We start from the raw sequence: 27,107 nt of genomic DNA on the forward strand, positions 1-27,107 counted from the left end.
GGCTGAAAGAGGCTCGATTTTCTGAGATTCAATTTCTTTCGACTAAAATCAACTTATTTCATCCCTTCTGTCATCGATCAGCTATGTCCTTCTGTCATTATTTCAAGTCGTATGCGGGGTCTCGCAGGGCCTGCTTCCTAAGGCAAGAGGAAGTTCCCCCAATGATGATTTGCTATTCCAGCTCAAATTTTAGATAGTCACCAAACTCACAAGGTAAAGCCAGTGTTCGCAACCTAGTGTGATACTAGTCCAATGTGTCAGTAGGCTCTTGATGTGCCTTTCGAAAACAGTACACGTCATATCGACGATTTCTCTGCGGTTAAAAATAGGCTGTAAGTTTATCTTTGGCTGTAGTCGTAGGCACTTGCTTCCAGGCACGTAAATAATAGGGGGCGTGGGGGCGTGACGCCCCCCCCCAAAGGTTGGAAAATCCAATTACAGTTGGAAAACGTAACAGTTCACTTGGAATTTTTTTATTTTTAAGACCCAAGTTGCGAATTTTATACTTAAGGAATTTTGGGATTTTAGATGTAAAAGTCTATACCAGATGTAAAAAAATTCATAGACAGGAGCGAACCCATCCACTAATCGTTTTCTATTGTGAAGCGCTGTCTCCACTTGATCTTAAATTGCACCAATCGTACCTCGTTAACCCTATTGTCCTTTTATGTTCTTGTCGCTTTTTGATGGAGTTATTGTTTCTTGTCGACGGGGGTTAACTTGAATTAGATTATTTTATCGAGCCTACACTTTTGAAAAATTCATACCCTGTATTGATCAGAAAGAATTTATTCGGAATATTTTAAGAAGCTACGATTAGAATTCAATAAAAACTAAAAATCTTTCAGTACTAGAATTTCACAGGGTCGAATCCATGTGAAGCTCGTGCCGGATAAACGCCAATAAACAATCGAAAGACAATGGAAAACATGGATTCCACAGTGGGAAATTCTTGACGCTTTATAAAATAAAAAACGAGTGTGTGCCTCCCCCTGTTCTTTGTAGACCTCCTTTAGCCTACTTCCTGTTTGTGTTGTCCCGTTTCATACAGCGTTTCGTGTTCTTTCTGGGCACAGGATACTTCTATGTTCGGAATCTTGAAAACAAATGTTCTTGCAATTTTCAATTTTTGTTGCCCATGAACAATAAATCGTTTATTTGCTATCATGCCACCAAAGAAGAAATTAAAGGTTCAGTGTGGAGTTTGTGGTGCTGAGTTTGACCACTATTACAGAAAGACACATAACGAAATACAGCATCGTCATCTTTTGTTACAGAGTAAAGCTATACCTTATAAAACGAGTGGTGCAGCCCCTAACCCCTTTGCAGCCGCTGCTTCGTCAAGTGAAAAGGAAATTCTCTTGACTTCTGATGCTTCTCAGATAATCACTTCTTCGGCAGAGGCTAGTGAGCAAACTTTTCAATTGGATTCCATTAAAGACACTGAAAAAATCGGTGACAAGCCCAAAAATACCAGAGGCAGCTGAGGGTGGGCAATATGGCACACACAGTATATGCGAAGAGTCGTCCACCTTAAAAGACAACACCAAAAAAAGATTATCATTTCCATCATTATCATTCGAAGATATCGGCCAAGATCAAGATCAACCAATCGCAACTGTTATTCCTGAAAGTGAAGAGCTTGAATCCCAGTGTACTTGGGTAGAATGTGCAGGAAAATTAGCAGCGATCATCGAAAGTGTTGAATCAAAGAAGTCACTTATTCACATGGTATAAAATGTTGAAGTACCTAACTGCCGCTCTTTCCTTCAACAAACGATTTATTTATGTCAGTCACTTAATACTAGTATCAAGGATCTTCATTAGAATTGTCAATTTACCCTGGAAAAACTATCCCATGAAAAGGTGCCACTCAGTGAGAATGACCTGAAAGAGGCTATTACATCTACAGACCCTGGAAACAGGCCCAATATCAGAACAGATCTTCAAAGAAAGTTTCTTCGTCAGATTGGTCCACATCAGCCTTCGTTACCAAAATTTCCCCTGAACGAATCCTGTCCTGCAGGAAGACAACGTAGATTTTGCGCCCAGTGGTTTGAGGAGTATCCGCATTTAGAATACAGCATCGATAAGGATGCAGCATATTACTTTGCTTGCTCTCTTTTCCCTCATGGTCTAGAAAGAGAGAAGTCAGATGAAGCTTGGTTCAAGCATGGTATACGACTGTGGCACAAAATGAAGAGTATTGGCAAAGAAAAGAAGGGAAAGCTAGAGCAACATTTTTCTTAAAGAGCACATTGTTCTGCTGTTGCAGATTTATCGTCATTTTGTCATATTAATCTTATGTACGACAAAAGTAAGAGGGCTGTAGAAATTCAAAAAGAGAAAGAAGTTATCCAAAACAGAAAGGTAATTGAAATTCTCTTCGACATCACTAGAACACTTGGAAGACAGGGTCTTGCTTTCAGAGGTGATATCGAAGAGAATGGTAATTTCTTCCAGCTTCTAAAGCTGGTGGCACGACATTCACCAACATTGAAAAGTTGGTTAGATGACAAATATTCAAGACCATATCATGTCACCTATTCTAGTCCAGAGTCTCGAAACATCTTCATTGAGTTACTTGCTGACGAAATTCGCAAGGAAGTAACAAAGAGAGTGAGAGATGCCAAGCTGTTCTCTGTCCTTGCTGATACTACGCCTGACACATCACACCAGGATCGCCTGTCGTGTGCTGTACGTTTTGTAGGCTGTAATAGGGAGGCAGAAGAAAGACTGTTAGAAGTAAAGGAGCTTAAAGATAAGACTGGTTTAGGGCGCACAAAGGCTATATTGGCAACAATAGATACTGCTGGACTTAACTACGATTATATCGCATTTCAGTCATATGATTTTGCTGCAACAATGTCTGGAAAGCGTAAAGGAGCACAGGCAATGCTTTCCAATGAACTGAAGAGACATGTTCCATACATTCCATGTCAAGGACACAGGGCAAACACGGTAATCGAGCATGCTTCCAGTGCGTGTCCCTTGATTGTTTCCTTATTCGGGCAGCTTGAGGCTGTTTACGTGTTTTTTACAAGCAGTACAAAGCGAAATTCGATAATATCAGAGAAGACCAAGGCAGTTGCAAACGCTCTTCAGTTAAGGAATCTGTCAAGGACAAGGTGGACTGCCCGTGCTGAGTCAATACAAGCAGTTTGGGTCTCATTTGAAATCATCATTGAATCGCTGCAAGATGTGAAGGAAACTTCAACAGAGCAAAGAATAGCTGCAGATGCAGACGCTTTAATGAGAAAGATCCTTCGATTTGATTTTAAAGCATTCTTGATGTTCATGAAAAACATTATGTGGAAGACAAAAAATTCTCACAGAACATCTTCAAGAAGAAAAGCTGAACATCATTGATGCATTAACAGCAATTAAAGGAAGTATCAATTCACTTCAAAGAATGTATTCTTCAGATGATGAATTCGACAACCTTATACAAGCCGCTGTTATTTTGGCAAAGCGAATGGGAGTGGATCCAGAAAGAGAGTATGAGAGGTTTCACAGGCCAATAAGGCCACCCAGAAGGATAGATGATAATCCAGAAACAGCTTCCCATTTAACATTTCAAGTTTTTTACAGAAGCCAGATGAGAAACGTCCTTGGCACCCTGATTGCCGAATTCTCTGATAACTTGCAGAGCTGCATAGCAAAAGTAAAGCCTCTGTCTATTCTTCAACCACCACTTGAAATTCAATCACTGCAGATGCAAGATGTTGAAGATTTATGCAAGTTATGTCCAGCCAATTTGCTGCCCGATGCAAGGAGTCTTTTTGCGGAAATGGAGACTTACATAAATTGCTTTGATAAAACTGCTGGAAAGCCAGAGAATATAGCAGGAGCGGCAGCAGAAGTGTTCCGCCAAAGGAGAGTGTTTGCTTTAACGAATCGGGCATATGGACTTGCCCTCACATCACCAATTTCAGTTGCGAAAAACGAAAGGACATTTAGCCGTCTAAAAATTGTAAAAAATTTCCTTCGCGCAAGAACGAAAGACGAAAGGCTCAATTCGTTGATGTTCCTCTACTGTGAAAGAGACATTTTAGATGCAATTGATATTCAGCATATAGCTTTAAAATGGGCAAGGCAAAAAAAGAGAAGAATTGTTGTTGATTGACTTAAAGAATGTTACCTATTATCGTTAAATATATCTATTGACAATTACATTAATCCAAATTTAGAAATTTATTTGATCGTCTTCAGTGTCTTTATGCTAAAGGCTAATTATTATAAGTAAAATGTTGGTAATTTTAAAGGAACTAGGAATCTGGAACTAGGGCTTTTTCCTCATATAAATTTCCTACGTACAGATGTACAGTTCGAAAGAAAAATTTCTCAGGTAAAGTTGGAATTTTCATCATTCCACGCCCCCCCCCAAATTTAGTCACTTATTTTCGTCCCTGCTTGCTTCACCTGTGTTTTCGAGCTGATCAAAAATCTCGTCGGGGGCCAGCTTGGTATAACAACAGCTCTCGTTTATGAGTGTAATCGGTGATGCCTGTGGCAACAGTAAATGTTCCAAAATCGGAAATCCATTTTTTCAACAAAATCGTGATACTTGCGCCAACCTTTCCGCTATCGGGATTAAATACGGGAACAGGTTGTAGTGAAACGGCGTGCGACATACTGGTGCACTGGTTTCCTTTTATTTTCACTTGTCGCCAATATAATATTTACGTATAATGAGGTGGAAGGCCAAGGCAAGACATCAGACTTCGTACAGCAAGCAAACTCATCTATATTCACACACGTGTTTACATAGTGTCTACGCCTTGCCCAGGGGGTCTGGGACTTACTCTACTACACTGCAGAGGAAACGTTTATATTAAAAATTTAGCTGTGGCATATTGGGTTCTTGTAGCAGATATAGACTAAGTAAGCGCTTTAGCAACTAATATCTAATTTGAAGACTTAAAGCTAGAAAAAAGATATAAGTTGACAATGTGTGATGATATCTATACCATTTTACAGTTTTACTATTGTACAGTATGATGTTCCATAAGTAACTTAACACGTCTATGTTTATTCCAAAGGTGAATTCATCAAGTCTCTGCATTTGTAGTTTACTATAATGATTTTGTTTGAAAAGATAATCTAACAATAGCTGCAATAACAATAAGATGAATCATTAAAAATAAACCAAATGCAGCTTAAAATGAAAGTGCAGAATTCACATGAATTTTCTTTTAATATGCAACAAAATGCACCAAAGAGATCACTGCGCCCCAAAATTTCTGGAATGGTCAGATTTTCTCGGCAAGAATTTATGACAGATCATCAAAATCTAATTTTCGAACAAACGATATTTACTTCTGGCACATCTGTATGCATAATTACATTACTTCATCACTTCAGGACAATCATATGGCAATTTTTATCATATGTCCTGGGAATTAAAGAAATTAGCAAATGTGCACCCTACGCCACATGTGTCGCTCATTCGTACATTCACAATAATAACACAGCAGCAGCTGATTGCTGCAACCAAATTGATGCATTGTTTTATTCATTATGACAGGTAAAAGAAGTGTATGCTTCCCCTTAGCTTGCAGATATCGTTGGATCATAAAGAAAAGAATTAGCAAAGAACAAGCTGTGTTAAGAAAGGAAAATGAATGTGAAGAGAGAAGAGGAACAAACATTACTTTGGAAAAACAAGCCTATCACTGAATTCTTATTGGAACATATCTTTCATTGACATACTGCTGCAATATTTCTTGACAGCTTACCATGCTATGTGAAGTGGCTACAGGTGAAAAAAGCTTCTCTTCTTCAAAGAGAGCAAACATCAATTTTATCTCTAAAATAGAGCAAGGTTGTGTTAAGAGCTATTTCTAATGGCTAATTGAGGCCAAAAGCATAAGAAGGGATCCTTTGCTTCTGCAAAGAAAAGAAAGCAGCCTATAGCTGAGCAACTACTTTCAAGAATTGGAATTTGACGAAATGCAGGGCAATTTAAACAGTTTACTCATTTAATCGCAAGATATTTTTTTATAAGGTTAACACAATCCACTCGTTTGTTTTGATCTTTTATAAAAATTGTTTACGGTGGCGTAATTATGAGGTACTTATGTCGATATGGGAGCCCCAATTATACTTTTTTGGCTAGGTCCTCAGAATTCTCAATGTAAAAATAATCATAAAATATTGAATCAAGGGTGGTATAATCCTATCCAATGTTGAGTAGTGCTGCTGCTATTGGCAGTGCACCTAAATGCTGAGTTTATGCCAAAATAGAATCCAAAATTATCTTCAGTATAAACGGATCCTTGCAAAAAATTGGTATTTTCTTGAGAGTCAATGTGAAGATGTGAATTTTCATGTTGCCAAAAATTAACTAATTGATCTTTAGCGATGTGCCCTCTAATATTTACCAACTCAACAAGCTTAGGCGATGCATTTACGTAACAGCAAAGAGGATCAAATGCAGAGAGTTTGAATCTGGCATAATCTCGATAATCAATACCAAAAATATCGAAACTGCATGTTGCTCTCCAGTGGGTTGATGTTGACTTGATTTTCTCCATCCTTGTCTTGCTGAGTCTAGAAAGGTGTATAACAAAAAATTAAAAAGTTTTATGATTGTTTCAGCTGCGCTAAAATATGGTAGAGACACCCTCTCTTACTTTTGTTAGAACTATAGAAAAAATGGATTTGAAAGTTGCTGAAAATTCAGATCACACAAATCCATATCTTAATATACATTTATCACTTTTTCAAAGAAATATCTTTATTGGTGGTTGAGCTGTCGAAAGTTGCTTGATCATTGCATAACATATCTTCGAAATCTCCTCTATTAGAATGTCTGAAGAAAAGTTTGTTTCACGAATTCACTCATAAAAAGAATATCGATCAAAATACTTGGTACCCCCTTTACATAGTCAGACGAAGCTCTTTAAAATTTTTGAGGATGTAATATAGGTAATTACATGAACTTCTAAAAAGACCACTTAGTGCCTCCCCTCCGTCGTAGTCTAAAGGATGAAAAAGTATTCCCTTGCACATCACTTTCATTGAAATTTAAAGCATGCAACTGTAAGAAGACCTAACCTGTAATTGTCCCAGTTTGGAGAATCATCCAAGTACGGAAAATCAATTGTGAATGGCCAGTCTTTGAACAGAGCATTTTTACCCAAAGAGAACGATTCGATCAGGGTCCATACTGAGTTTGGCTCTGATATGAAGTCGCAGTACACCTTGAATTCAACTCCGTCATCATCTGATATTCTGTATATCCCATCAATCATTGCAGACTCGTATCGCCAATCAAGACATGAATACTTTCCTTTAAGTAGAAATTCAAGAAGAAAATAAAATCATTAGTGAATTGTATAGAATGCATTAAAATCTCAAAATGCAAGGAAAAACGATTTTTTTTGAATGGCTTCGCACTTCAATGTTTTTAAAGCGAATTGTCGTAAATAATCCTTTCTTAACAAGCAGAACATGGATTATTTTGTTATTATTTCAATTATCAAATTAAAAACATTGATATATAAACAGCCAATTATAAATTAAAATCTTTAAAGCCAGGGATAAACTTTATACTCTTGAAAATCCTGAAAAATTCCATAGGAGAATTCTAGGCAACTAAGAAAGCCCTAGAGTCCACAATTTTTATTATTGAAAAACCCTATCACTTTGCTATTAATAAATATTAAAACCAAACTGGGTTATATGCTTCTTGAGTAATATCAATCCTTATATTATGTTTCAGAAGAGGTTAACTAAAACTTTACTGTATGAAAATTGAAAATACTTTTTCTTTTCCATATTATCAGCTTTCTTCGGTCTTGAGTTATATCTCCTTCCTTATTGTGTGTTTGATACTTGTTTGTTGTCATATCCTTCACCACAAAATTGCACGGACTACTTTTACTACATTGGTGAAACGATTTATGAAACATGCTGGTCAGTTCCATATATGGGTTGTGAATAACTTCGAACATTGCTGAGCCTCGATTATCCTCCCCGTGGATTACTTGGCTCAAAGTAAGCACAAGTAGACAACGTGTCAGGAAAACATATTTTCTTGTTGGCATTTTCTGCAAAGTAAACGAGATATTTATATGAAGCAAAAACTCTTAATATTTGTATCACTTTGGTGACTTATTATTGGAACTTCTACAAAACGTGATATCTTCCTAGATCAAAATTCAATGTGCTTTTTATCAATAACCTGAACCTTGATTTGATTTCCAAAGTTGTATTCATAGACGGTTCTTTCTGGACTGAAAGTGTTCTTCTTGAAATCTTTCCTTTCATGAATGAGAAAGGTCCATTACTTTTCTCTATCCTAATGGCATTTCGAAGATGTTAGATGTGAAGCAATTCATTCAGATGTGACAGTCCACATAGCTTTCATTCCTCACACCCTTTAACTAGCTACATCTGATTATTCACGGATACACTTCAGTAACATACCGATTAAATAAATGCTTTTATGCCAGACATTTTCATATGTTCGTCGGTAGGAATTCTTGCACGGACATTTTATAGTTTTTAACAGAGCTGCCAATTCTATTGAAAGTACTTTGTCCGGATTCAATGCAATTCAATGGCCATGAAAAACCCAATTATTTAGCTATCTGATAGGCTCGTTCTTCCAATCGTCGAACTTTTCCAGTGCCAAAACTAATTCAATTTGGTTCTGCACATGGATTTCTTTGGGTGACTCCCGTTGCAAACGTCGAACTTTGTTGTGCCGCTCGCCGGGCTTAAGTCTATGAATATCAGGTTTGATTGCGGACATTTAATATGGCCCGAAAACATGCGTTTTACATTTGTGAGGAGATTGCTGATTGAATCCAGAAAGAATTGAAGATTGGCAGAGGCAAGATTGAAGATTATAGTGAAGCAAAGAAGAAGGAGAGTTTTAGTGGTGCTACTTGTTGTCTTGTTCTCGACAGCAGCCCAATAATGGAGGCAAAGAGGACATGCGGAAGACTTCAACGCAACCAGTGTTGGTTGAATATCGTCTGGAAAATGATACTTGGTGGCAAGATAGGAAACACAACAGAACTTCTCATATGCAGACGCCATCTTGGCTTTATTGATTCCAGGTTGATTCGCGCCGAAATTCAGTTATAGGCATGATTTGCCAGAAAAGTGATTTCTGGGATATAAAATAAATTATGCATTGAGTTCGGTACATGAAAAGTCCAGTTGCGCTTTGCTTGCGTAGCTCGCCAAGTTCTGCCAAGCGCAAATTTTTCTGCCGCCCTTAATTAAATTAGCCGTGCCTATCTGATTTAAACGTCGCACTTCGCATTCACTTAAAGACTCTTGAGCAACCGTCATGCTTAGCGGGTGTTGTATTTCATATATTCATACTTAATTCATAATTCATATATTTCATATTTCTATATCATGTTGTCTTGAGAAATTGACTATGTTTTGTATTTTCATGCAGTACTATTATAGACCGGTTCTTTAAATTAAAGTCGCAAAGCTTGCCAGTTACGCAAGAGCCTTTAATTCTCGATTTAAGTTCGGCAGGTGAGAAAGTCGAAAGACGAATGCGTAACTTTATGTCGATCATCAACGTGACTCGGAAGCCACTCTTGACGATTGACTAACGGAACATTGAGCAAGGGAACAAACAAAACTTTTAACAGAACAAAACTCTTGACGATTGACTAACGGAACATTGAGCATCTTGAATTTTTATCTAAAATTTCAATTACGACTATTGCTGTATTTCTTCCTGTCCCACAACAGTTCATTTGTTTACATACTGAATTGAATCCCAACACAACTGCTTAATTACGTAAGCACAGCTCTCCCTTGTTGCAAATATTCCGATAAAGTTTCCAGCTTTCTAATTCATCTTTTATCCCAACGTATCCGAATAACTTGAACTGACAGTTTTGAGTCTGCCATCTTTGCTCCAATATTGAACCCGGTGGCGCCATATCTCAAAAGTGTGTACGCTTTGATACAAAATGATACAAATGGATTACGGATGCAAATGAGATTCTGAGGTTTTGCATTGAGGGACTAGACTTTCTTTCTCGGAAAAATTCATGAAAATTTGAATTGAAGTTTCAAGTAGAGGATCAAAGGCCACGCTGAACGGAGAAATATTTTTGACATTTTAGGTAAAGGGAGGACAAATTAATCACAGTTAACTAACCTCGTAATTTTTCACTACCAGTGCAACTTTTAGCAATATTATGTACCATTGACACATTTGGCCGTAATGGAGTGAAGCACCCAGAAGCCGGTCAAAATCTTGGCTAAATCCAAGCCTGTGATTAGTTATATGAAAGTCTTTCCATTCCTGTTTACGAATCTGTTTGTTCAGCGCAATATTTTATGGTATTACGCTTGTGTTCATTGTGAATACAATAATACTTGAAGCAGCAATAAACAAAATGAAATGTAATGTTCTATTGTTAGAAATACTCGAGCTTTACACATAATTAAAGTCAGTGGGTAAGAAAGTTTTGAGCCTTATGTTAAACTGTAAAAGGAATGCATTTCAAAGCATATAGAGAGTATGAGGAATTAAAGTAAAATTCGGAGATGTTGACTTACCAGCAAATCTCTTCAATGCGAAAACAAGACGTAGATTTTGCCTGATTTAGAAATGCGTATCCCTGGCCCGGCGTCGTCAACTTGGTCTGAGGTACTGAGCACTGGAGCTTTATAATTGGCTGTTTGTTTTTCAATCATTTTTAATTTGATGATTGAAATCATAAAAAAATAGTCCATGTTCTGCTTATTAAGAAAAGGTGATTCGTTAAAATTCGCTTCAAATAGGAAGCTGAAAGTGCGAAGCCAATCAAAAAAAATTCGGTTTTCATTGCACCTTGAGATTTTAGATGCATTCTATACAATTCACTAATTTATTATTTTCTTGAATTTCTAATCGAATCTTTCTCTTTGGGTAAAAATGATCTGTTCACAGACAAACCATTTAAATTGATTTTCCGCGCTTGGAAGATTCTTACAAAATTAATTACAGTTTAAGTCTTCTTACTGTTGTATGTTTTAAATTTTTATGAAACTGTTGGGCAAGGAAACACGTTTTGTACATTTTAGACGTCAACGAAGGGGAGGCACTAAGGGCCTTTTTAGAAGTTTTTGTAATTACTCATATTACATTTCCAAACTTATATTAAAAAATCTGAAAGAGCCTCGTCTGACTTTGTTAAGGTACTACTGCTGAATGAAAAGCAACAATGAAAGTGCTTTTGGCGTTTATAAACAATCGTTAAATTTTTTTCCTAAAGACAATAATTTCAAAAACATGATTGATGAATTTGTTTATATAATATATAAAAATATGAATTTACTTGATTAGTTATTTTAGAAACTTTCAATTCCAATTTTTTCTAAGTTCCAAAAAGAGTAAGAGCGGGTGTTTCTACGGTATCTTTAGCACTACTGAAAAAACCCCCGGAAACAATCGATATTTTTCTTAATTCGTAGTTATACATCTTTTTAGACTCAGCAAGACAAGGATCGAGAAAATCATGTCAAGATCAACCCACTGGAGAGCAACATGCAGTTTCGATATTTTTGGTATTGATTATCGAGATTACATCAGATTCAAACTTTCTGCATTTGATCCTCTTTGCTGTCATATAAATGCATCTCCTAAACATGTAAAACTTGTAATCGTTAGAGGGTACAGCGTTACGGAGCAAATAGTTGATTTTTGGCAAAATGAGGGAGAACATCTTCACATTGATTCGACTTTGGGTGTACACTTTCAGCATGCAAGGCACGGATCTATATGTGGCGAGGATAATTTTGGACTCTATTTATTCAGAAACGAAGCATTTAGGTGCACTGCCAATGCCAGCAGCACCATTCAACATTGGATTGGAATTAACTACCCTTGATTCAATTTTTCGTAATTATTGTAATCAGGGTTGCATTGAGAATTTCGAGGATCTGGCCAAAAAATATAATACGACGACATAATTAAACAACAAGCGGGTGTTAACATAAGAAGATTTATCTTAATATTAAGTAAGTAAACTGCTTAACGTGAAAAGTTTTCCTGCAATATAGGCGGCTTTCCTGTCTTTGCAGAAGCAAACAACCCTTCTTATGCTCTTGGCATCATTTTCCCTTAGGAAACCAATAGTTGTAGCTATTAAAACATAGCCCATTAGACAACTTTGCTATATTGTTGAGATAAAAATTATTTTTGCTCTCTTAAAAGTAGAGGCGCTGCTTTCATTTGTAGCTACTCCACAAATCAAGGTGGGCATTCAAGAAATATTGCTGCAGCATATTGCTCAGAAATATTTTCAAATAAGAATTCAGTGATAGACTTGTTTTTCCGAATGTTTGTACCTTTCCCTTCTTCACATTCGATTTCCTTTCTTAACACAGCTTGTTCTTTGTCAGCTTTTTTTGAAAATCTAACGATCTGTGCAAGCAGTGGCATAAAATTTCTAGCATGAATTTTTCAATTTAGATATTTGTTGCTAAAAGGCTGATTGGACCCCTTACATGTTCTACATCTGTCACAATATCTCAGTATGCCACTGACAATTTTTCAATATAAGCGTTAGTTTAGCTAGTAGTTTTCTAATAATTCATTTTTACAGAAATTTATTCAAATGTTTGAGATTACAAAATCATTAAAAGCATCATTAGCAAGTTTTATATGCCCATAGGTGGATCCATAGTCAAATGAGACTGATTTTCAAAGAAGAACATAACAACGTACATGGACGGGATCAGAGGGTGTGGTCGCAAAAATGACTTTTTGTGAATTGTGTAAACAATATGGCAATTCTGTATACGAGCATCAGGATAAAAATTTTAGCGGTTTCTTAAAATAAAAACTTTAAACATGAAATTTGCAGGGAAAGGATAATCGTGTAGGTACGTATCTTGTTTTGCAAATAAAAGAACAAACATTTTTAGAGACGTGGTATTTGAATGTTAGCTCTAAATAAGTATCGAAAATCCTAACAAAGATATTTAGATAGTGAAATTGGCAAGATGGTGCTTTAATATTGAAGTCTTGTTTGTTTAAACGCTTTAATAAATAGATAATTTAATTGGAAAAAATTGACAAGTTATTGTTATGATGGCTAAGATATTTTTCCAACTTGATCAAGTTTATGAAGATAATCAAATGAGAGAAATGCAAAGTTAGGGTCTCATTGACAAGGTTTTTCTACCCACAATCTGGCATACTGGTAATCTCACAGGGCCATGCTAACATTTGCATTGTCCCGGACCTAGGCATAGACGGGGCTTCCCTAACAGCAAGAGTGGAAATCCGAACATTTTATTTGTAAAAACTGAGAAAAAAGAAACTTCAACAGTTCTGAAAAATCAATTGAAAGATGATAACTTTACCCACAAAAAGTTCAATAAATAAGTCAAACAAATACATTGATCATTAAATAAAGGAAAATTAAAGCTTTCTGCTTAGTTTTTATATTTACGTCCTTAATCATAGGAATACTTCCCGATTTACTTACTACCCGAGGCAGCTCAGGTTGCATCAGAAGAGTGAGAAAATTTTCAAAAATAAGTGACTTCAATTTGCAGGAGATTTCACTTCTATAAACAATTTTACCTCTGCAACAAAATTGGATGGGTTTTTGGTCAGAACGGGACACAGTCTCTCACATGTGTCTGGGACTTAGTCTTGAAGTAGGGACTAACCGGGACCTCTTGGCAAAATATTACTGAAATAAGCGCGGCACATCAACATTAATGCTTAAAATGTCGTGACCTTGGGTCGTGACCTTTGTGACATACACGCAGCAGTGTTCGAAGTGCTTTAGGAGAAATCCACGAAAAACAAGACCGGTTTGATCTCTGCTTCACAACTGTATCGCTTATTCAGTTACAACGACAAATAAATGTTTTTTACCTGTCTAAGAAAAACTTATCTTATCTCTCGGTTTCAATATTGCACATTCTAAAGTTTGGTTTTCTTTCTATCAACATCTTTCTACTTCAACTTCTTCCAACTGATTGTTCATTCTTTTCATTTGATTCAAAGCTATAAGCCAAGCAAAATTTGGTAGGAAACAAATATATTACCCTTAATGTTCGTTGAAATAATAGGATAAATAAAAGTGGTTTTTTTAAACCGAATGTCTGATATACTGGACATAGCATCATCCTGTTTGATTTGGCTGTCGTCCATTATTTTGCGCTTCTCTTTTGATTTGTGTTTTTTATAAACATGTCTCATAAAACCATATTTTTGAAAGTAAGGCTTTTTAACAAGAAATTATCTGAAACAGGATGTCAATGGACGATTTATCTCGACAGTATATTTTGCAAATGTTTCTTCCAGCCATTTTTCAATTGTGTAAATAAAATAAAAATTGTAAGCTTTTCCTTAATTTTTTGGAAATCTAGCATTACAACGCTTGTCAAACTAACCATTGTTGAAATTAAACTTTCGTTAGATGAACGTGCAGCATTTACCATGACGACAGCCAATGAGTTGCTTTTGCTACCGTTTTGTTGTTCAGCTGAATTGTCATGGTGCTGCTATACTGACCATCTTCTCATCAAAGTCCTTTGCAATGGTTCTATGCAATGCAATGTGCTGGTGAATGTACTGAGTTTTGTTGCTAGCGTAAGCACTTGAAGTATTCCGATGTTTACAGTGTGCAAACGTAAAACGCCTGACTAGTGTCAGATGAAAAACTTACGAATTTTTTCTAACGTTTATTCCAGCCATTTTTCAATTGTGTAAAAGCAAAAAAATTGTAAGCTTTCCTTCATTTATTTAAAAGTGTATCATATAGGTTGATAATATGAAACTTTCATTTATGCCAAAAGAAAAAAAAACATAGAACACATCTAGTTCTAGAATGTAAAAGTACCTGATAGGCTGAGAAATACCACACCTCTTATTTCTCCTGCTCGGTTTTGGCAAAACATTAAACATGGTCTAACAGCAAGCTTTCTTCGCAGCTAAAAAGAGGTTTATTTTCACCATTTTAGTTAGTGTGCTTTTGCTCACTTTCTTTAGCAATTGGAAAATAACACGAGATTGCAGAAACATAGTATGCGATATTTCCGCTACTTCGTATCATCTTTTAATTTTTCGATAACATAAACTTATTTTATTATCTTCAATAAACATTGCATTATTCTAGAAAGCAAATTGTTCTTGATATTTTGCTGAGCTCGTTCTTACAAATGGCTATTCAACCTATATTGATGACCCTGTGTCATCTCAGTATGATATCACACAAACAGGAAGATAATTTAGTAAAATTTAGCTACTTAAAATGGCTGCTCTTAAGGTCTCTACATGATTTGAATTTTCTGTAAATGTGCTTTTCATTTTCCTTAAATCTGGGTTTTGTTTCATATTTTTGACTAGAGTGCATAAAGCATGCTCAGATTTGGCGATCACTTGATAATATAACAATGCTAATTTGTAGGATATTAATTTCACCGTGAAAGTTCACGATATTTCATTTCATCTATTTTGCCCCAATAAGCATAGCCAACATTTTAAACATCCAGAAACTATTGTATAATCTAATAGTTTCAAATAGGCCCATTTTATTAATAAGCGATGGTTTAAGCTAAGTACTCCAGTTTCTAAATGTTTTGGACAATTTCATTAATCATTGTTTCCTTATATTTTACAAAAAGTGACGTCATATAATCAAAATTGAGTTCCTTAGAAAATATCCCGACAGAAACTGCTTGGGGAGGGATTTTATAGTTCCAAACAATGTGACTCGTCGATGTTCCTATCAATTTTTAAAAGTTCAGTGACATTTCTGTCAAAAGATTTCCCTCCGTTCAAATACTGTTTTTAGATGAGGGAAGTGTATTCTTATTCTTTGTGTCCAAATTTTGATGTCCATCAGACAATAATTTTGAAAATTTCTTAGATTTTACCGAGTCTTCCTGGACCTTTTCAAAATTTGAATGCTTCTTAATTATTTTGATTTGAGTAATGGAGTTTTTTAATTTTTCTGATTGCCCGGTAATCGTTTCTTATAAATTGAGAGAGTAAATAACCACATCACCTGTTCAAAAAGACAGATATACTAACGTGGTAAGCCTTGAATTAAATCTAACGAAATTTTGTAACATACAAAATGAGGGAAATAAAGTCGTTACTCGACAGTCAAAGTCTGTTCATTTTTTGTTTTCATGACATCCCAAACTAACGTCAAATTGCATCTTCATAGGTACAAATTGCTTCTAAAATATACCATAGAGGGATGAAATTAGTTTTTTATTATTTTTTTTATTTTTTCTTTATTTAATTACCGCTATTTACAAGTTGCTAATGAAATATGAAATTCGATTTTTCCTCTGCTTAGTGAAACATTAAAGACTTTCAATACTTAATCTCCTTAATTCAAAGCTTTCGTCTTTCTCAACAAGAAATTCTTCAGAATAATTATTATTGGTGGATTTTGCACAAAATAGATTCTAGATAACCCTGAAAAAGATTTGATCTAGCAGAATCTTTAGACCCCCCTCACATGAGAAATTTCAGGTCGGTCTGAACTCAGATCGACCTGAAGTTAATTTCAGTCTGCGGTCTGAGCCCTTGAGGTGCTCACATGAGAGAAGGCGAAATGAAAATCAGGTCGACCTGAGTTCATTTCGGTTGTTCAGGTCGGTCTGAAATTTCAGGTCGACTTGAAATCCGCATGTGTGCAGAAGGGGCGAAATGAAACTCGTGGAGAAAAATAAATTGCTCTCTGGGATGCATGCTTAATGATTTTGGTGCCGTTTGACCATTGAATTGAATCTAACATTCTAAGTATCTGCACAAAACACGACTTTTTCTTCTTTAGCAAGATCGATTTTCTGATGAAGATGGCTTATTTGAGAAATAAGTTGAGGAAGCAAAACAAAAAGAAGTTGCAAAGCAGAGACTAAAACAACCAAAATGTATTTCAATACTGATATAAAAAATGAATTTATTTTGCGCCATGTTTGTATTGAACTGAATTGGCAATAAATGCGGATGTGCGAAAGCCTGTTGAATTTCAAGCCGGTTGGAAAATGTTCATGTGAGCGGGAGTCAAATTAGCACGCACCATCCAATTTCAAGCTGATCTGAGTTTCAGACCGGCCTGAAATTGTTCATGTGAGGGGGGTCTTAGTAGACACAAACTTTCATAACATGATAAGCAATACATCGATTATTAATCAGATCTTGAATTCTACTATATACCTTATTTATTAGATTATTAGCGGCTCTTGTGTATAAGCCAATCTCAATAGTAAGTTTGGTAAAAAAAAGATTGACGCAAACGCTGATAAAAATGATAAATATTTTTTGCAAAATATATACCCAGTTGTGGATCAAAATAGGCCAATCAAAATAACGCAAGCACAAGACCGGTACTATGGTGTTCAATAAGTAATTTATCACGGCTATGTAAATTGAATAATTACCGTTTTGAAGACGTAACTATCAAGCAAGTGTTATTTATGCATTTTCGTGTCAATTGCTATCAAAAATATTCGATTTAATGCCATTCAAAAAATCTTTGTGACGCAATTTGAAGACGCCGTAGCATTTCTCAGTGGCTCTTGCACATTTGGAAAAAGCATTTTTGTGACCACACCCCTAGACCCAGCATTTGTTTGTTTTTTATTTTCTTCTTTGTAAAGTAGTCAGATTCAACTCTGGACCGCTATTGAGAACAACTTTCAAATCTGAAATATTTATGACTAAAATTCTTTAGAATTTAATAATTACAAAATATGCTGCCAAGGAAACGTTTATGTTAAAAATTTAGCAGTGGCCTATTTGGTTCTTTTAGCAGATGTAGACTAAGTAAGCGCTTTAGTAACTAAAATCTAATTTGAAGACTTAAAGCTAGAAAAAAGATATAAGTTGACAATGTGTGATGATATCTATACCATTTTACAGTTTTACTATTGCACAGTATGATGTTCAATAAGTAACTTAACACGTCTTTGTTTATCCCAAAGGTGCATTCATTAAGTCTCTGCATTTGAAGTGTACTATAATCATTTTATTGTAAAAGATAATGTAACAATAGCTGCAATAACAATAAGATGAATCATTAAAAATAAACCAAATTTAGCTTAAACTGAAAGTGCAGAATTCACATGAATTTTCTTCTAATATGCAACAACATGAAAAGATCTAGTGCAAAGTGCCCAAAAGCTTTTCATTATTGCTTAGCTTTGAAGATATATACAATCCTATACGAGGGAATATTGCAATGGGTCAAAAGCTCTATTCGAATGGACTCATACATTGAAACCATTGCCACATGAACCAAAGAGATCACTGCGCCTCAAATTTTCTGGAATGGTCAGATTTTATCTGCAAAAATTTATGAGAAATGATCAAAATCTAACTTTCGAACAAATAATAGTTACTTCTGGTACATCTGTAGCCATAATTACTTTACCTCTATTAATTTAAAGAGCTTACCTTGCTATGTGGAGTGGCTATAGGTGAAAAGAAGCTTCTCTTCTTCAAAGAGAGCAAACGTTAATTTTATCTCTACAATAGAGCTACAATAGAGGTTGTGTTAAGAGCTATTTCTAATGGCTAATTGAGGCCAAAAGCATAAGAAGGGATCCTTTGCTTCTGCAAAGAAAAGAAAGCAGCCTATAGCTGAGCAACTACTTTCAAGAATTGAATTATGACGAAATGCAGGGCAATTTAAACAGTTTACTCATTTAATCGCAAGATATTTTTTTATAAGGTTAACACAATCCACTCGTTTGTTTTGATCTTTTATAAAAATTGTTTACGGTGGCGTAATTATGAGGTACTTATGTCGATATGGGAGCCCCAATTATAATTTTTCGGCTAGGTCCTCAAAATTCTCAATGCAGCCCTGATTAAAGTAATCACAAAAAATTGAATCAAGGGTAGTATATTCCTATCCAATGTTGAGTGGTGCTGCTGCTATTGGCTGTGCACCTAAATGCTGAGTTTATGCCATAATAGAATCCAAAATTATCTTCAGTTAAAACGGATCCTTCTCTTGCTTGCAAAAAATTGGTATTTTCTTGAGAGTCAATGTGAAGATGGGCATTTTCAGGTTGCCAAAAGTTGACCAATTGATCTTTAGCGATGTGCCCTCTAATGTTTACCAACTCAACAAGCTTAGGCGATGCATTTACGTAACAGCAAAGAGGATCAAATGCAGAGAGTTTGAATCTGGCATAATCTCGATAATCAATACCAAAAATATCGAAACTGCATGTTGCTCTCCAGTGGGTTGATGTTGACTTGATTTTCTCCATCCTTGTCTTGCTGAGTCTAGAAAGGTGTATAACAAAAAATTAAAAAGTTTGATGATTGTTTCAGCTGCGCTAAAATACGGTAGAGACACCCTCTCTTACTTTTGTTAGAACTATAGAAAAAATGGATTTGAAAGTTGCTGAAAATTCAGATCACACAAATCCATATCTTAATATACATTTATCACTTTTTCAAAGAAATATCTTTATTGGTGGTTGAGCTGTCGAAAGTTGCTTGATCATTGCATAACATATCTTCGAAATCTCCTCTATTAGAATGTCTGAAGAAAAGTTTGTTTCACGAATTCACTCATAAAAAGAATATCGATCAAAATACTTGGTACTCCCTTTACATAGTCAGACGAAGCTCTTTAAAATTTTTGAGGATGTAATATAGGTAATTACATGAACTTCTAAAAAGAACACTTAGTGCCTCCCCTCAGTCGTAGTCTAAAGGATGAAAAAGTATTCCCTTGCACAACACTTTCATTGAAATTTAAAGCATGCAACTGTAAGAAGACCTAACCTGTAATTGTCCCAGTTTGGAGAATCTTCCAAGTACGGAAAATCAATTGTGAATGGCCAGTCTTTGAACAGATGATTTTTACCCAAAGAGAACGATTCGATCAGGGTCCATACAGAGTTTGGCTCTGATGTGAAATCGCAGTAAACGTTGAATTCGCCCCCGTCATCATCTGATATTCTGTATATCCCATTAATCATTGCAGAGTCGTATCGCCAATCAAGACAGGAATATTTTCCTTTTAGTAGAAATTCAAGAAGAAAATAAAATCATTAGCGAATTGTATAGAATGCATTAAAATCTCAAAATGCAAGGAAAACCGATTTTTTTTGAATGGCTTCGCACTTCAATGTATTTAAAGCGAAGGGTAGCGAATCACCTTTTCTTAATAAGCAGAACATGGATTATTGTTTTACAATTTCAATTATCAAATTAAAAACATTGATATATAAACAGCCAATTATAAATTAAAATCTTTAAAACCAGGGATAAACTTTATACTCTTGAAAATCCTGAAAAATTCCATAGGAGAATTCTAGGCAACTAAGAAAGCCCTAGAGTCCACAATTTTTATTATTGAAAAACCCTATCACTTTGCTATTAATAAATATTAAAACCAAACTGGGTTATATGCTTCTTAAGTAATATCAATCCTTTTATTATGTTTCAGAAGAGGTTAACTAAAACTTTACTGTATGAAAATTGAAAATACTTTTTCTTTTCCATATTATCAGCTTTCTCCGGTCTTGAGTTATATCTCCTTCCTTATTGTGTGTTTCATACTTGTTTGTTGTCATATCCTTCACCACAAAATTGCACGGACTACTTTTACTACATTGATGAAACGATTTATGAAACATGCTGGTCAGTTCCATATATGGGTTGTGAATAACTTCGAACATTGCTGAGCCTCGATTATCCTCTCCGTGGATTACTTGGCTCAAAGTAAGCACAAGTAGACAACGTGTCAGGAAAACATATTTTCTTGTTGGCATTTTCTGCAAAGTAAACGAGATATTTATATGAAGCAAAAACTCTTAATATTTGTATCACTTTGGTGACTTATTATTGGAACTTCTACAAAACGTGATATCTTCCTAGATCAAAATTCAATGTGCTTTTTATCAATAACCTGAACCTTGATTTGATTTCCAAAGTTGTATTCATAGACGGTTCTTTCTGGACTGAAAGTGTTCTTCGTGAAATCTTTACTTTCATGAATGAGAAAGGTCCATTATCTTTCTTTATCCTAATGGTATTTCAAAGATGTTAGATGTGAAGCAATTCATTCAGATGTGACAGTCCACATAGCTTTCATTCCTCACACCCTTTAACACGTAAACTGCGGTGGGCCACTATAGTGGCCCAACCAAAACGAGGCCCAGGCCACTATAGTGGCCCAACGCACCACTATTGTTTAAATGAGTCTTGTTTCAAAAGAAAGTTTATCACATGACTATTTTCTTGTTTTTTTAACCAATCATTGCACGTATGTCCTTTGAAAACAACAAAAGCGGTGTCCTTCCTTACAACAATGCTATATTATGGCAGTTGAAATTTGACTTAGGCCAACCGCTTACTAAAGTTCGATCAGCTGATTTTGAATTTTGAATTTGTGTCTTCGCGTGTCTTTGGCAAGAAAATAACAATTAGCACTGAAAATGTCCGATAGCGGGGAAGACAGTGATTATATTCCTTCCGACTTTGATGTGGAAGATGAAGACAGTTCGGAGGAAAGTGGCAGTAGCGACGAGGAGGATGAACTTTTAGGCCTACAGCAGCCATGTTGGCTACCCGTTGGAAATATTGACGATGATATTTCACCAGATTGGCCTTCATTTACTGCTGCAAGTGGACCTAAGCATATTGCCAGGGAGGAAGCAGACCCCCTTGTGTATTTTCAGTACTTTGCTACTGATGAATTTTTCAAGACACTGCTTGATTTTAGCATCAAGTACGGAGATCAGATTGTTGCAAAGAAAGAAATTTCAGCGAAGTCTAGGTTCCGGCTCTGGCAAAATATGAAAGCAGACGCTGACCTAGACACCTATAAGGCATTCTGGGGCCTTTTTTTTAACATGGGCCTTATTCAAAAAGCAAGTTTTGAGGAATATTGGAGGGAAAGTGACTGGTCCCAAGCCACCCCTCAGTTTTCGCAGGTAATGGGTCGTGATAAGTGGATGATTTGGCTGAGGATGTTGCAAACATTCGATGTCACAGATCCAACTGTTGATAGAACTGATCCAGGTTTCAGGGTTATATACCCTTTGAATCACATGAACAAAATGTTCAAATTTCATTACCAGCCAATCCAAACCTTGACAGTCGATGAAGGTTTATGTGGCTTTCGTGGTAGAGTTCCTTTTAGACAGTATATTCCAAATAAGAAGCACCACCAATTTGGAATAAAGATGCAAGAGTTGTGTGACACAACTGGCTATTTATGTAAAGTGCTTTTGTACTGTGGTTCCAAGCAAAAAGTTCCCGCTCGTTTTCATCACAAATATCCAAGTGATCCCAAGAGCATTGTGATGACTTTGGTGAATGACTTGCAACACCAAGGATACCAGCTGACAACAGATAACTGGTACACTTCATTGGAACTTTCTAAACAATTGAAAGAAATTGGGATCACACACATTGGGACCATCAAAAGAAACCAGGCAGCTGGCTTTCCAAAAGAAGTGGTGAATGCAAAGTTGAAGGTTGGAGAAAAGCTTGCATATCGCATGGATGATAATGTTTGTGTTGCAATAAGGGACAAGAAGAGTCAGACAAAACCACTCTTGATGACCTCAACAAAATACTCTGCTTTTTATGTTGATGGGGATGGTCACAAAGTCAGAGAGGAAAACCATGTAGCTGACAAAAAGTACAAATGTCAGCTAGTTTGGGCTTACAACCACTCTAAATTTGGTGTTGACAAATCAGATGAGATGGTATATTCTTATGAGGTGGAAAGGAGAACCAGACGCTGGCCTGTCAAAGTGCTGCTAAGACTGATGCAGAAGGCACTGCTGAATTCATATGTTTTGTATAAGGCATTAGCAGAAAAGCCAATGAAGCGCTTACGCTTTTATGTGAAGGTATTTGAGGGGCTGATGAATCCAGCCAGAAACAGAAGAATCAGGCCTCAGTATTTGAGACCAGACATTGAGGGAAAAATTTGTCAGATGGAACAATTGCCAGGAGGAAAAAGAAAAGATTGTATGGTTTGTTCCAGCAGGCAAGAGGGCAAAAGGAAGAGGACAGCATTTCAGTGTGTTCGTTGTCAAAGAGGATGCTGCCCAACATGTTTTCATCAGCATTTTGACTGATTTTGAGCCCTTCTTAGTATATATTTTATTTATCATGTAACTTTTCTTACATTATAAATCCATATTTGTACAAAAACTGCCCTTGAACATGTTTGATTCAAATTCTTACAGAGCAGCTGCCATTGATACTTTTTCTGAATTGCGTCATTACATTACTTTCAAAATTAAATTTTTTCATACTTTCATATACAATTTGAAAGCTAAACTTTGATATTTTGACTGGAAATGTTAGGCAGAGAGGACTTGTTTGCAAATAATATTTATATAATGTCCATAAAGACCAAGGTTTCCATGTTTGTGGCCTTTTGGCTAAGATATAGCAAAATGGTGCCTATTTTTCTAGTTTTTATGTTTATTCAGTTTGCAAACTTTTTTATTTTATTGCTAAAATTTTGTATTGTGATTGAAGATTATAACTAGGTTGTAGCTTGTAAATTGTGCAATAACAAGTCTTGGTATTATATCCTCCTGTCATTTTCTGGCTCTGATTTATAGAGAAATATCTGTTTGTTAGAACTTTTCCTGTCTTCGTATTCAGTATAGTTTCAAAATGGCCTTATTCTCATTTTGTAACAAGCAATTTCAAACCAATTTTGGTCTAAACCCTGTAAGTGTAGTCTTAGATACCTTGATATTACAAAAATGGTGTAAATAAATGTCAAAATATGCCCCAAGCTCTCTAAATAGGTAAAGAAAACTTCCGAATGTCTTCATTTTCGTCTTATGTACATTTAAAGTAAGGTGTGGCTTTTGTTGCTATGGTAACAAATTTCTTATATTTTTGTTTGAAAAGTATATTTTGATCCTAATGTTCAAGAAAATGTATAGTTTTAAGTAATTCAAGTAGCCTGTTTGCAAGAAATCAATCAAAATGCTATGCTGCAACTTAATTGACGTTTTGGTTCTTCCGGGCTTTAGCAGTTAACAGAATAGCCTTTAGCAGTTAACGTGTTAACTAGCTACATCTGATTATTCACGGATACACTTCAGTAACATACCGATTAAATAAATGCCTTTATGCCAGACTTTTTCATATGTTCGTCGGTAGGAATTCTTGCACGGACATTTGATCGTTTTTAACAGAGCTGCCAATTCTATTGAATGTACTATGTCCGGATGCAATTCAATGGCCATGAGATATCCAATTATTTAGCTATCTGATAGGCCCGTCCCAAACGTCAAACTTCTTCTATGCCGAACTAATTCTTTGGTGCCACTCCCGTTGCAAACGTCGATCTTCATTGTTCCGTTCGCCGGGCTTAAGTTTATGGATTTCAGATTTGATTGCGGACATTTAATATGGCCCGAAAACATGCGTTTTACATTTGTGAGGAGATTGCTGATGGAATCCAGAAAGAATTGAAGATTGGCAGAGGCAAGATTGAAGATAATAGTGAAGCAAAGAAGAAGGAGAGTTTTAGTGGTGCTACTTGTTGTCTTGTTCTCGACAGCAGCCCAATAATGGAGGCAAAGAGGACATGCGGAAGACTTCAACGCAACCAGTGTTGGTTGAATATCGTCTGGAAAATGATACTTGGTGGCAAGAGAGGAAACACAACAGAACTTCTCATATGCAGACGCCATCTTGGCTTTATTGATTCCAGGTTGATTCGCGCCGAAATTCAGTTATAGGCATGATTTGCCAGAAAAGTGATTTCTGGGATATAAAATAAATTATGCATTGAGTTCGGTACATGAAAAGCCCAGTTGCGCTTTGCTTGCGTAGCTCGCCAAGTTCTGCCAAGCGCAAATTTTTCTGCCGCCCTTAATTAAATTAGCCGTGCCTATCTGATTTAAACGTCGCACTTCGCATTCACTTAAAGACTCTTGAGCAACCGTCATGCTTAGCGGGTGTTGTATTTCATATATTCATACTTAATTCATAATTCATATATTTCATATTTCTATATCATGTTGTCTTGAGAAATTGACTATGTTTTGTATTTTCATGCAGTACTATTATAGACCGGTTCTTTAAATTAAAGTCGCAAAGCTTGCCAGTTGCGCAAGAGCCTTTAATTCTCGATTTAAGTTCGGCAGGTGAGAAAGTCGAAAGACGAATGCGTAACTTTATGTCGATCATCAACGTTACTCGGAAGCCACTCTTGACGATTGACTAACGGAACATTGAGCAAGGGAACGAACAAAACTTTTGAACACAAATTTTCCGCTTTTCAATGGTCGTTGCATTTGATCAAAAGAGACTAGCAGGCGTGGATGACAGGTTTCAGAAAACCGGTCAAATTTTCAGAGCTATGTTGCTTCTGTGAATCTTGAATTTTTATCTAAAATTTCAATTACGACTATTGCTGTACTTCTTCCTGTCTCACTACAGTGCATCTGTTTACATACTGAATTGAGCCCCAACACGATTGCCTAATTACTTAAGCACAGCTCTCCCTTGTTGCAAAGATTTTGACAAAGTTTCCAGTTTTTTAATTCATCTTTTATCCAAAATTATCCGAATAATTTGAAAGGACAGTTTTGAGTCAGCTATCTTTGCTCCAATATTGAACCCGATGGCTCCATAGCTCAAAAGATATATAAAAGTCATTCCATTCCGGTTTACGAATCTGTTTGTTCAGCGCAATATTTTATAGTATTACGCTTGTATTCATTGTGAATACAATAATACTTGAAGCAGCAATAAACAAAATGAAATATTATGTTCTATTGTTAGAAATACTCGAGCTATTCACATAATTATAGTCAGTGGGTAAGAAAGTTTTGAGCCTTATGTTAAACTGTAAAAGGAATGCATTTCAATGCATATAGAGAGTATGAGGAATTAAAGTAAAATTCGGAGATGTTAACTTACCAGCAACTCTCTTCAATGCGAAAACAAGACGTAGAAATGCGTATCACTGGCCCGGCGTCGTCAACTTGGTCTGAGATACTGAGCACTGGAGCTTCATAAACAAAAGTTTATATTTGGTTGCCATGCCAGAAATCATTTCAATTCAACTAACAAGTCAATAAAAAAGTCAAGTTTATCTTTAAATAATTAAGTCAGTATGGAGATTGTATCAATGAAGCAATTGCCGAATTAAATAGATATCCCATAGGGCAAAAGCTAACTAATTATTTATTAATATCGTGAATCGTATCAAAAGATAAGTAAAGTGCCGTCATTCCCAATCATTAAAAGTAGATAATTGTATTCATTTTCCATAAACAGACTTAACCATTAATCAAACAGCTATAGTTAGAGCAGAAGTGGTGAATCAAGAAGTTTTTAGCCTGTTTTCCAGACCCCCCGAACTTGAAAATAGAGGGTCTGTGTAACCGAGAGCAATATCGCGTACGAGCTTTTCCAAGGATCTCTGGGAAAATTAATTATGCGTAAATTATGCGGCTTTTACATGACAAAAGTGAGCAATGGCGTAAACAGAGCGTTGTTTGCTGGGACAGTTTACGCATTCAAATAGTGACAAGAAATGTGTGGAAATTCAAGGTTTCTCCTTATTTTGTCAGACAATGCCACAATAATGTCTGAAAGCATTGAATATATCATGATGCCTAGATAATTGTCGCCCGGCTCGAGGATGGAAACACTTCAAAAACCGGAGGATGAATTTTAATCAAAACACGCTTTTTGTTAATAACTCTTCTCTTATGTGTTAATGAACGTTTAAAAACATTTTTAAAACGTGTTTATAGCAAAGCAATCACTATCATGATGAAAAGAATTTATGAAAAGTACAAGGAATGGGCCTAGGCCTATTGCCTCACATTGCTAAAAAAATTAGTCCACTCAGTTAGGCAGCCTTGTCCGGATCAATGATAAATGTTTACTAGACTTGAGCAATTTCCACTGTATGAAAACTTGGGTTTATAACCAGAGATCATTCTCTACGGTTTGAAGCCAAAGCGTCTTGTCTAATTTTCGGTTTCCACTACTTATCGCTACTCCGAAAGTCATGTTTTCCGTCATCGTATCCACCAGATCTTGTCTCAAAAAGTCCTTCTTTACATTAAATTCGAGCCAAAATAGAAAATAAACATCTTCTACCATGCAAAATGGTCAGAACCAATGAATT

The 27,107-nt window shown here is 35.9% G+C and overlaps 2 protein-coding genes across 5 annotated transcripts; one reads left to right on the plus strand and one right to left on the minus strand.

Annotated features, from left to right (window-relative positions):
• The first annotated feature begins 2,304 nt into the window (after window positions 1-2,304).
• LOC148958138 (zinc finger MYM-type protein 1-like) lies at window positions 2,305-7,810 on the plus strand. Its single transcript, XM_089113506.1, has one exon. It carries the CDS (start codon window positions 2,305-2,307, stop codon window positions 3,367-3,369), a length of 1,065 nt encoding a protein of 354 aa, XP_088969632.1. The 3' UTR covers window positions 3,370-7,810.
• On the minus strand, window positions 4,741-26,392 carry LOC135680773 (uncharacterized). 4 transcript variants are annotated; one of them, XM_089113509.1, is made up of 5 exons: window positions 25,886-26,392; window positions 20,463-20,748; window positions 7,060-7,294; window positions 6,476-6,552; window positions 4,741-5,809 (listed from the first exon to the last, which is right to left on the minus strand). In XM_089113509.1, the coding sequence occupies exons 2-5, from the start codon at window positions 20,743-20,745 to the stop codon at window positions 5,673-5,675; spliced, it is 732 nt and encodes a 243-aa protein (XP_088969635.1). In that variant the 5' UTR covers window positions 20,746-20,748; window positions 25,886-26,392; the 3' UTR covers window positions 4,741-5,672. The 4 variants fall into 4 exon arrangements, with proteins under 4 accessions (XP_088969635.1, XP_088969634.1, XP_088969636.1 ...); XM_089113510.1 differs by lacking the exons at window positions 4,741-5,809; window positions 6,476-6,552; window positions 7,060-7,294 and adding exons at window positions 15,411-18,295; window positions 19,170-19,246; window positions 19,754-19,988 and having other exon boundaries at window positions 25,886-26,336; XM_089113508.1 differs by lacking the exons at window positions 20,463-20,748; window positions 25,886-26,392 and adding exons at window positions 7,769-8,054; window positions 10,549-10,674 and having other exon boundaries at window positions 5,687-6,552.
• Window positions 26,393-27,107: the final 715 nt, after the last annotated feature.

This window comes from Rhopilema esculentum, chromosome 17 (genome assembly GCF_057945365.1).
Source record: "Rhopilema esculentum isolate cy_ngs chromosome 17, ASM5794536v1, whole genome shotgun sequence".
NCBI classification, from domain to species: Eukaryota; Metazoa; Cnidaria; class Scyphozoa; order Rhizostomeae; family Rhizostomatidae; genus Rhopilema; species Rhopilema esculentum.

Bases quoted from the DNA above. Each gene is read 5' to 3' on its own strand.
- LOC135680773 (XM_089113507.1), bottom strand. From the start codon at position 20,745: ATGCCAACAAGAAAATATGTTTTCCTGACACGTTGTCTACTTGTGCTT. The intron at 19,989-20,462 runs GTATTTTCAATT...TTCTACTAAAAG, and splicing joins GATAATATGGAAAAGAAAAA to GAAAATATTCCTGTCTTGAT. The intron at 19,247-19,753 runs GTTAGGTCTTCT...ACACCTTTCTAG, and splicing joins CCAAACTGGGACAATTACAG to ACTCAGCAAGACAAGGATGG.
- LOC148958138 (XM_089113506.1), top strand. From the start codon at position 2,305: ATGTACGACAAAAGTAAGAGGGCTGTAGAAATTCAAAAAGAGAAAGAA.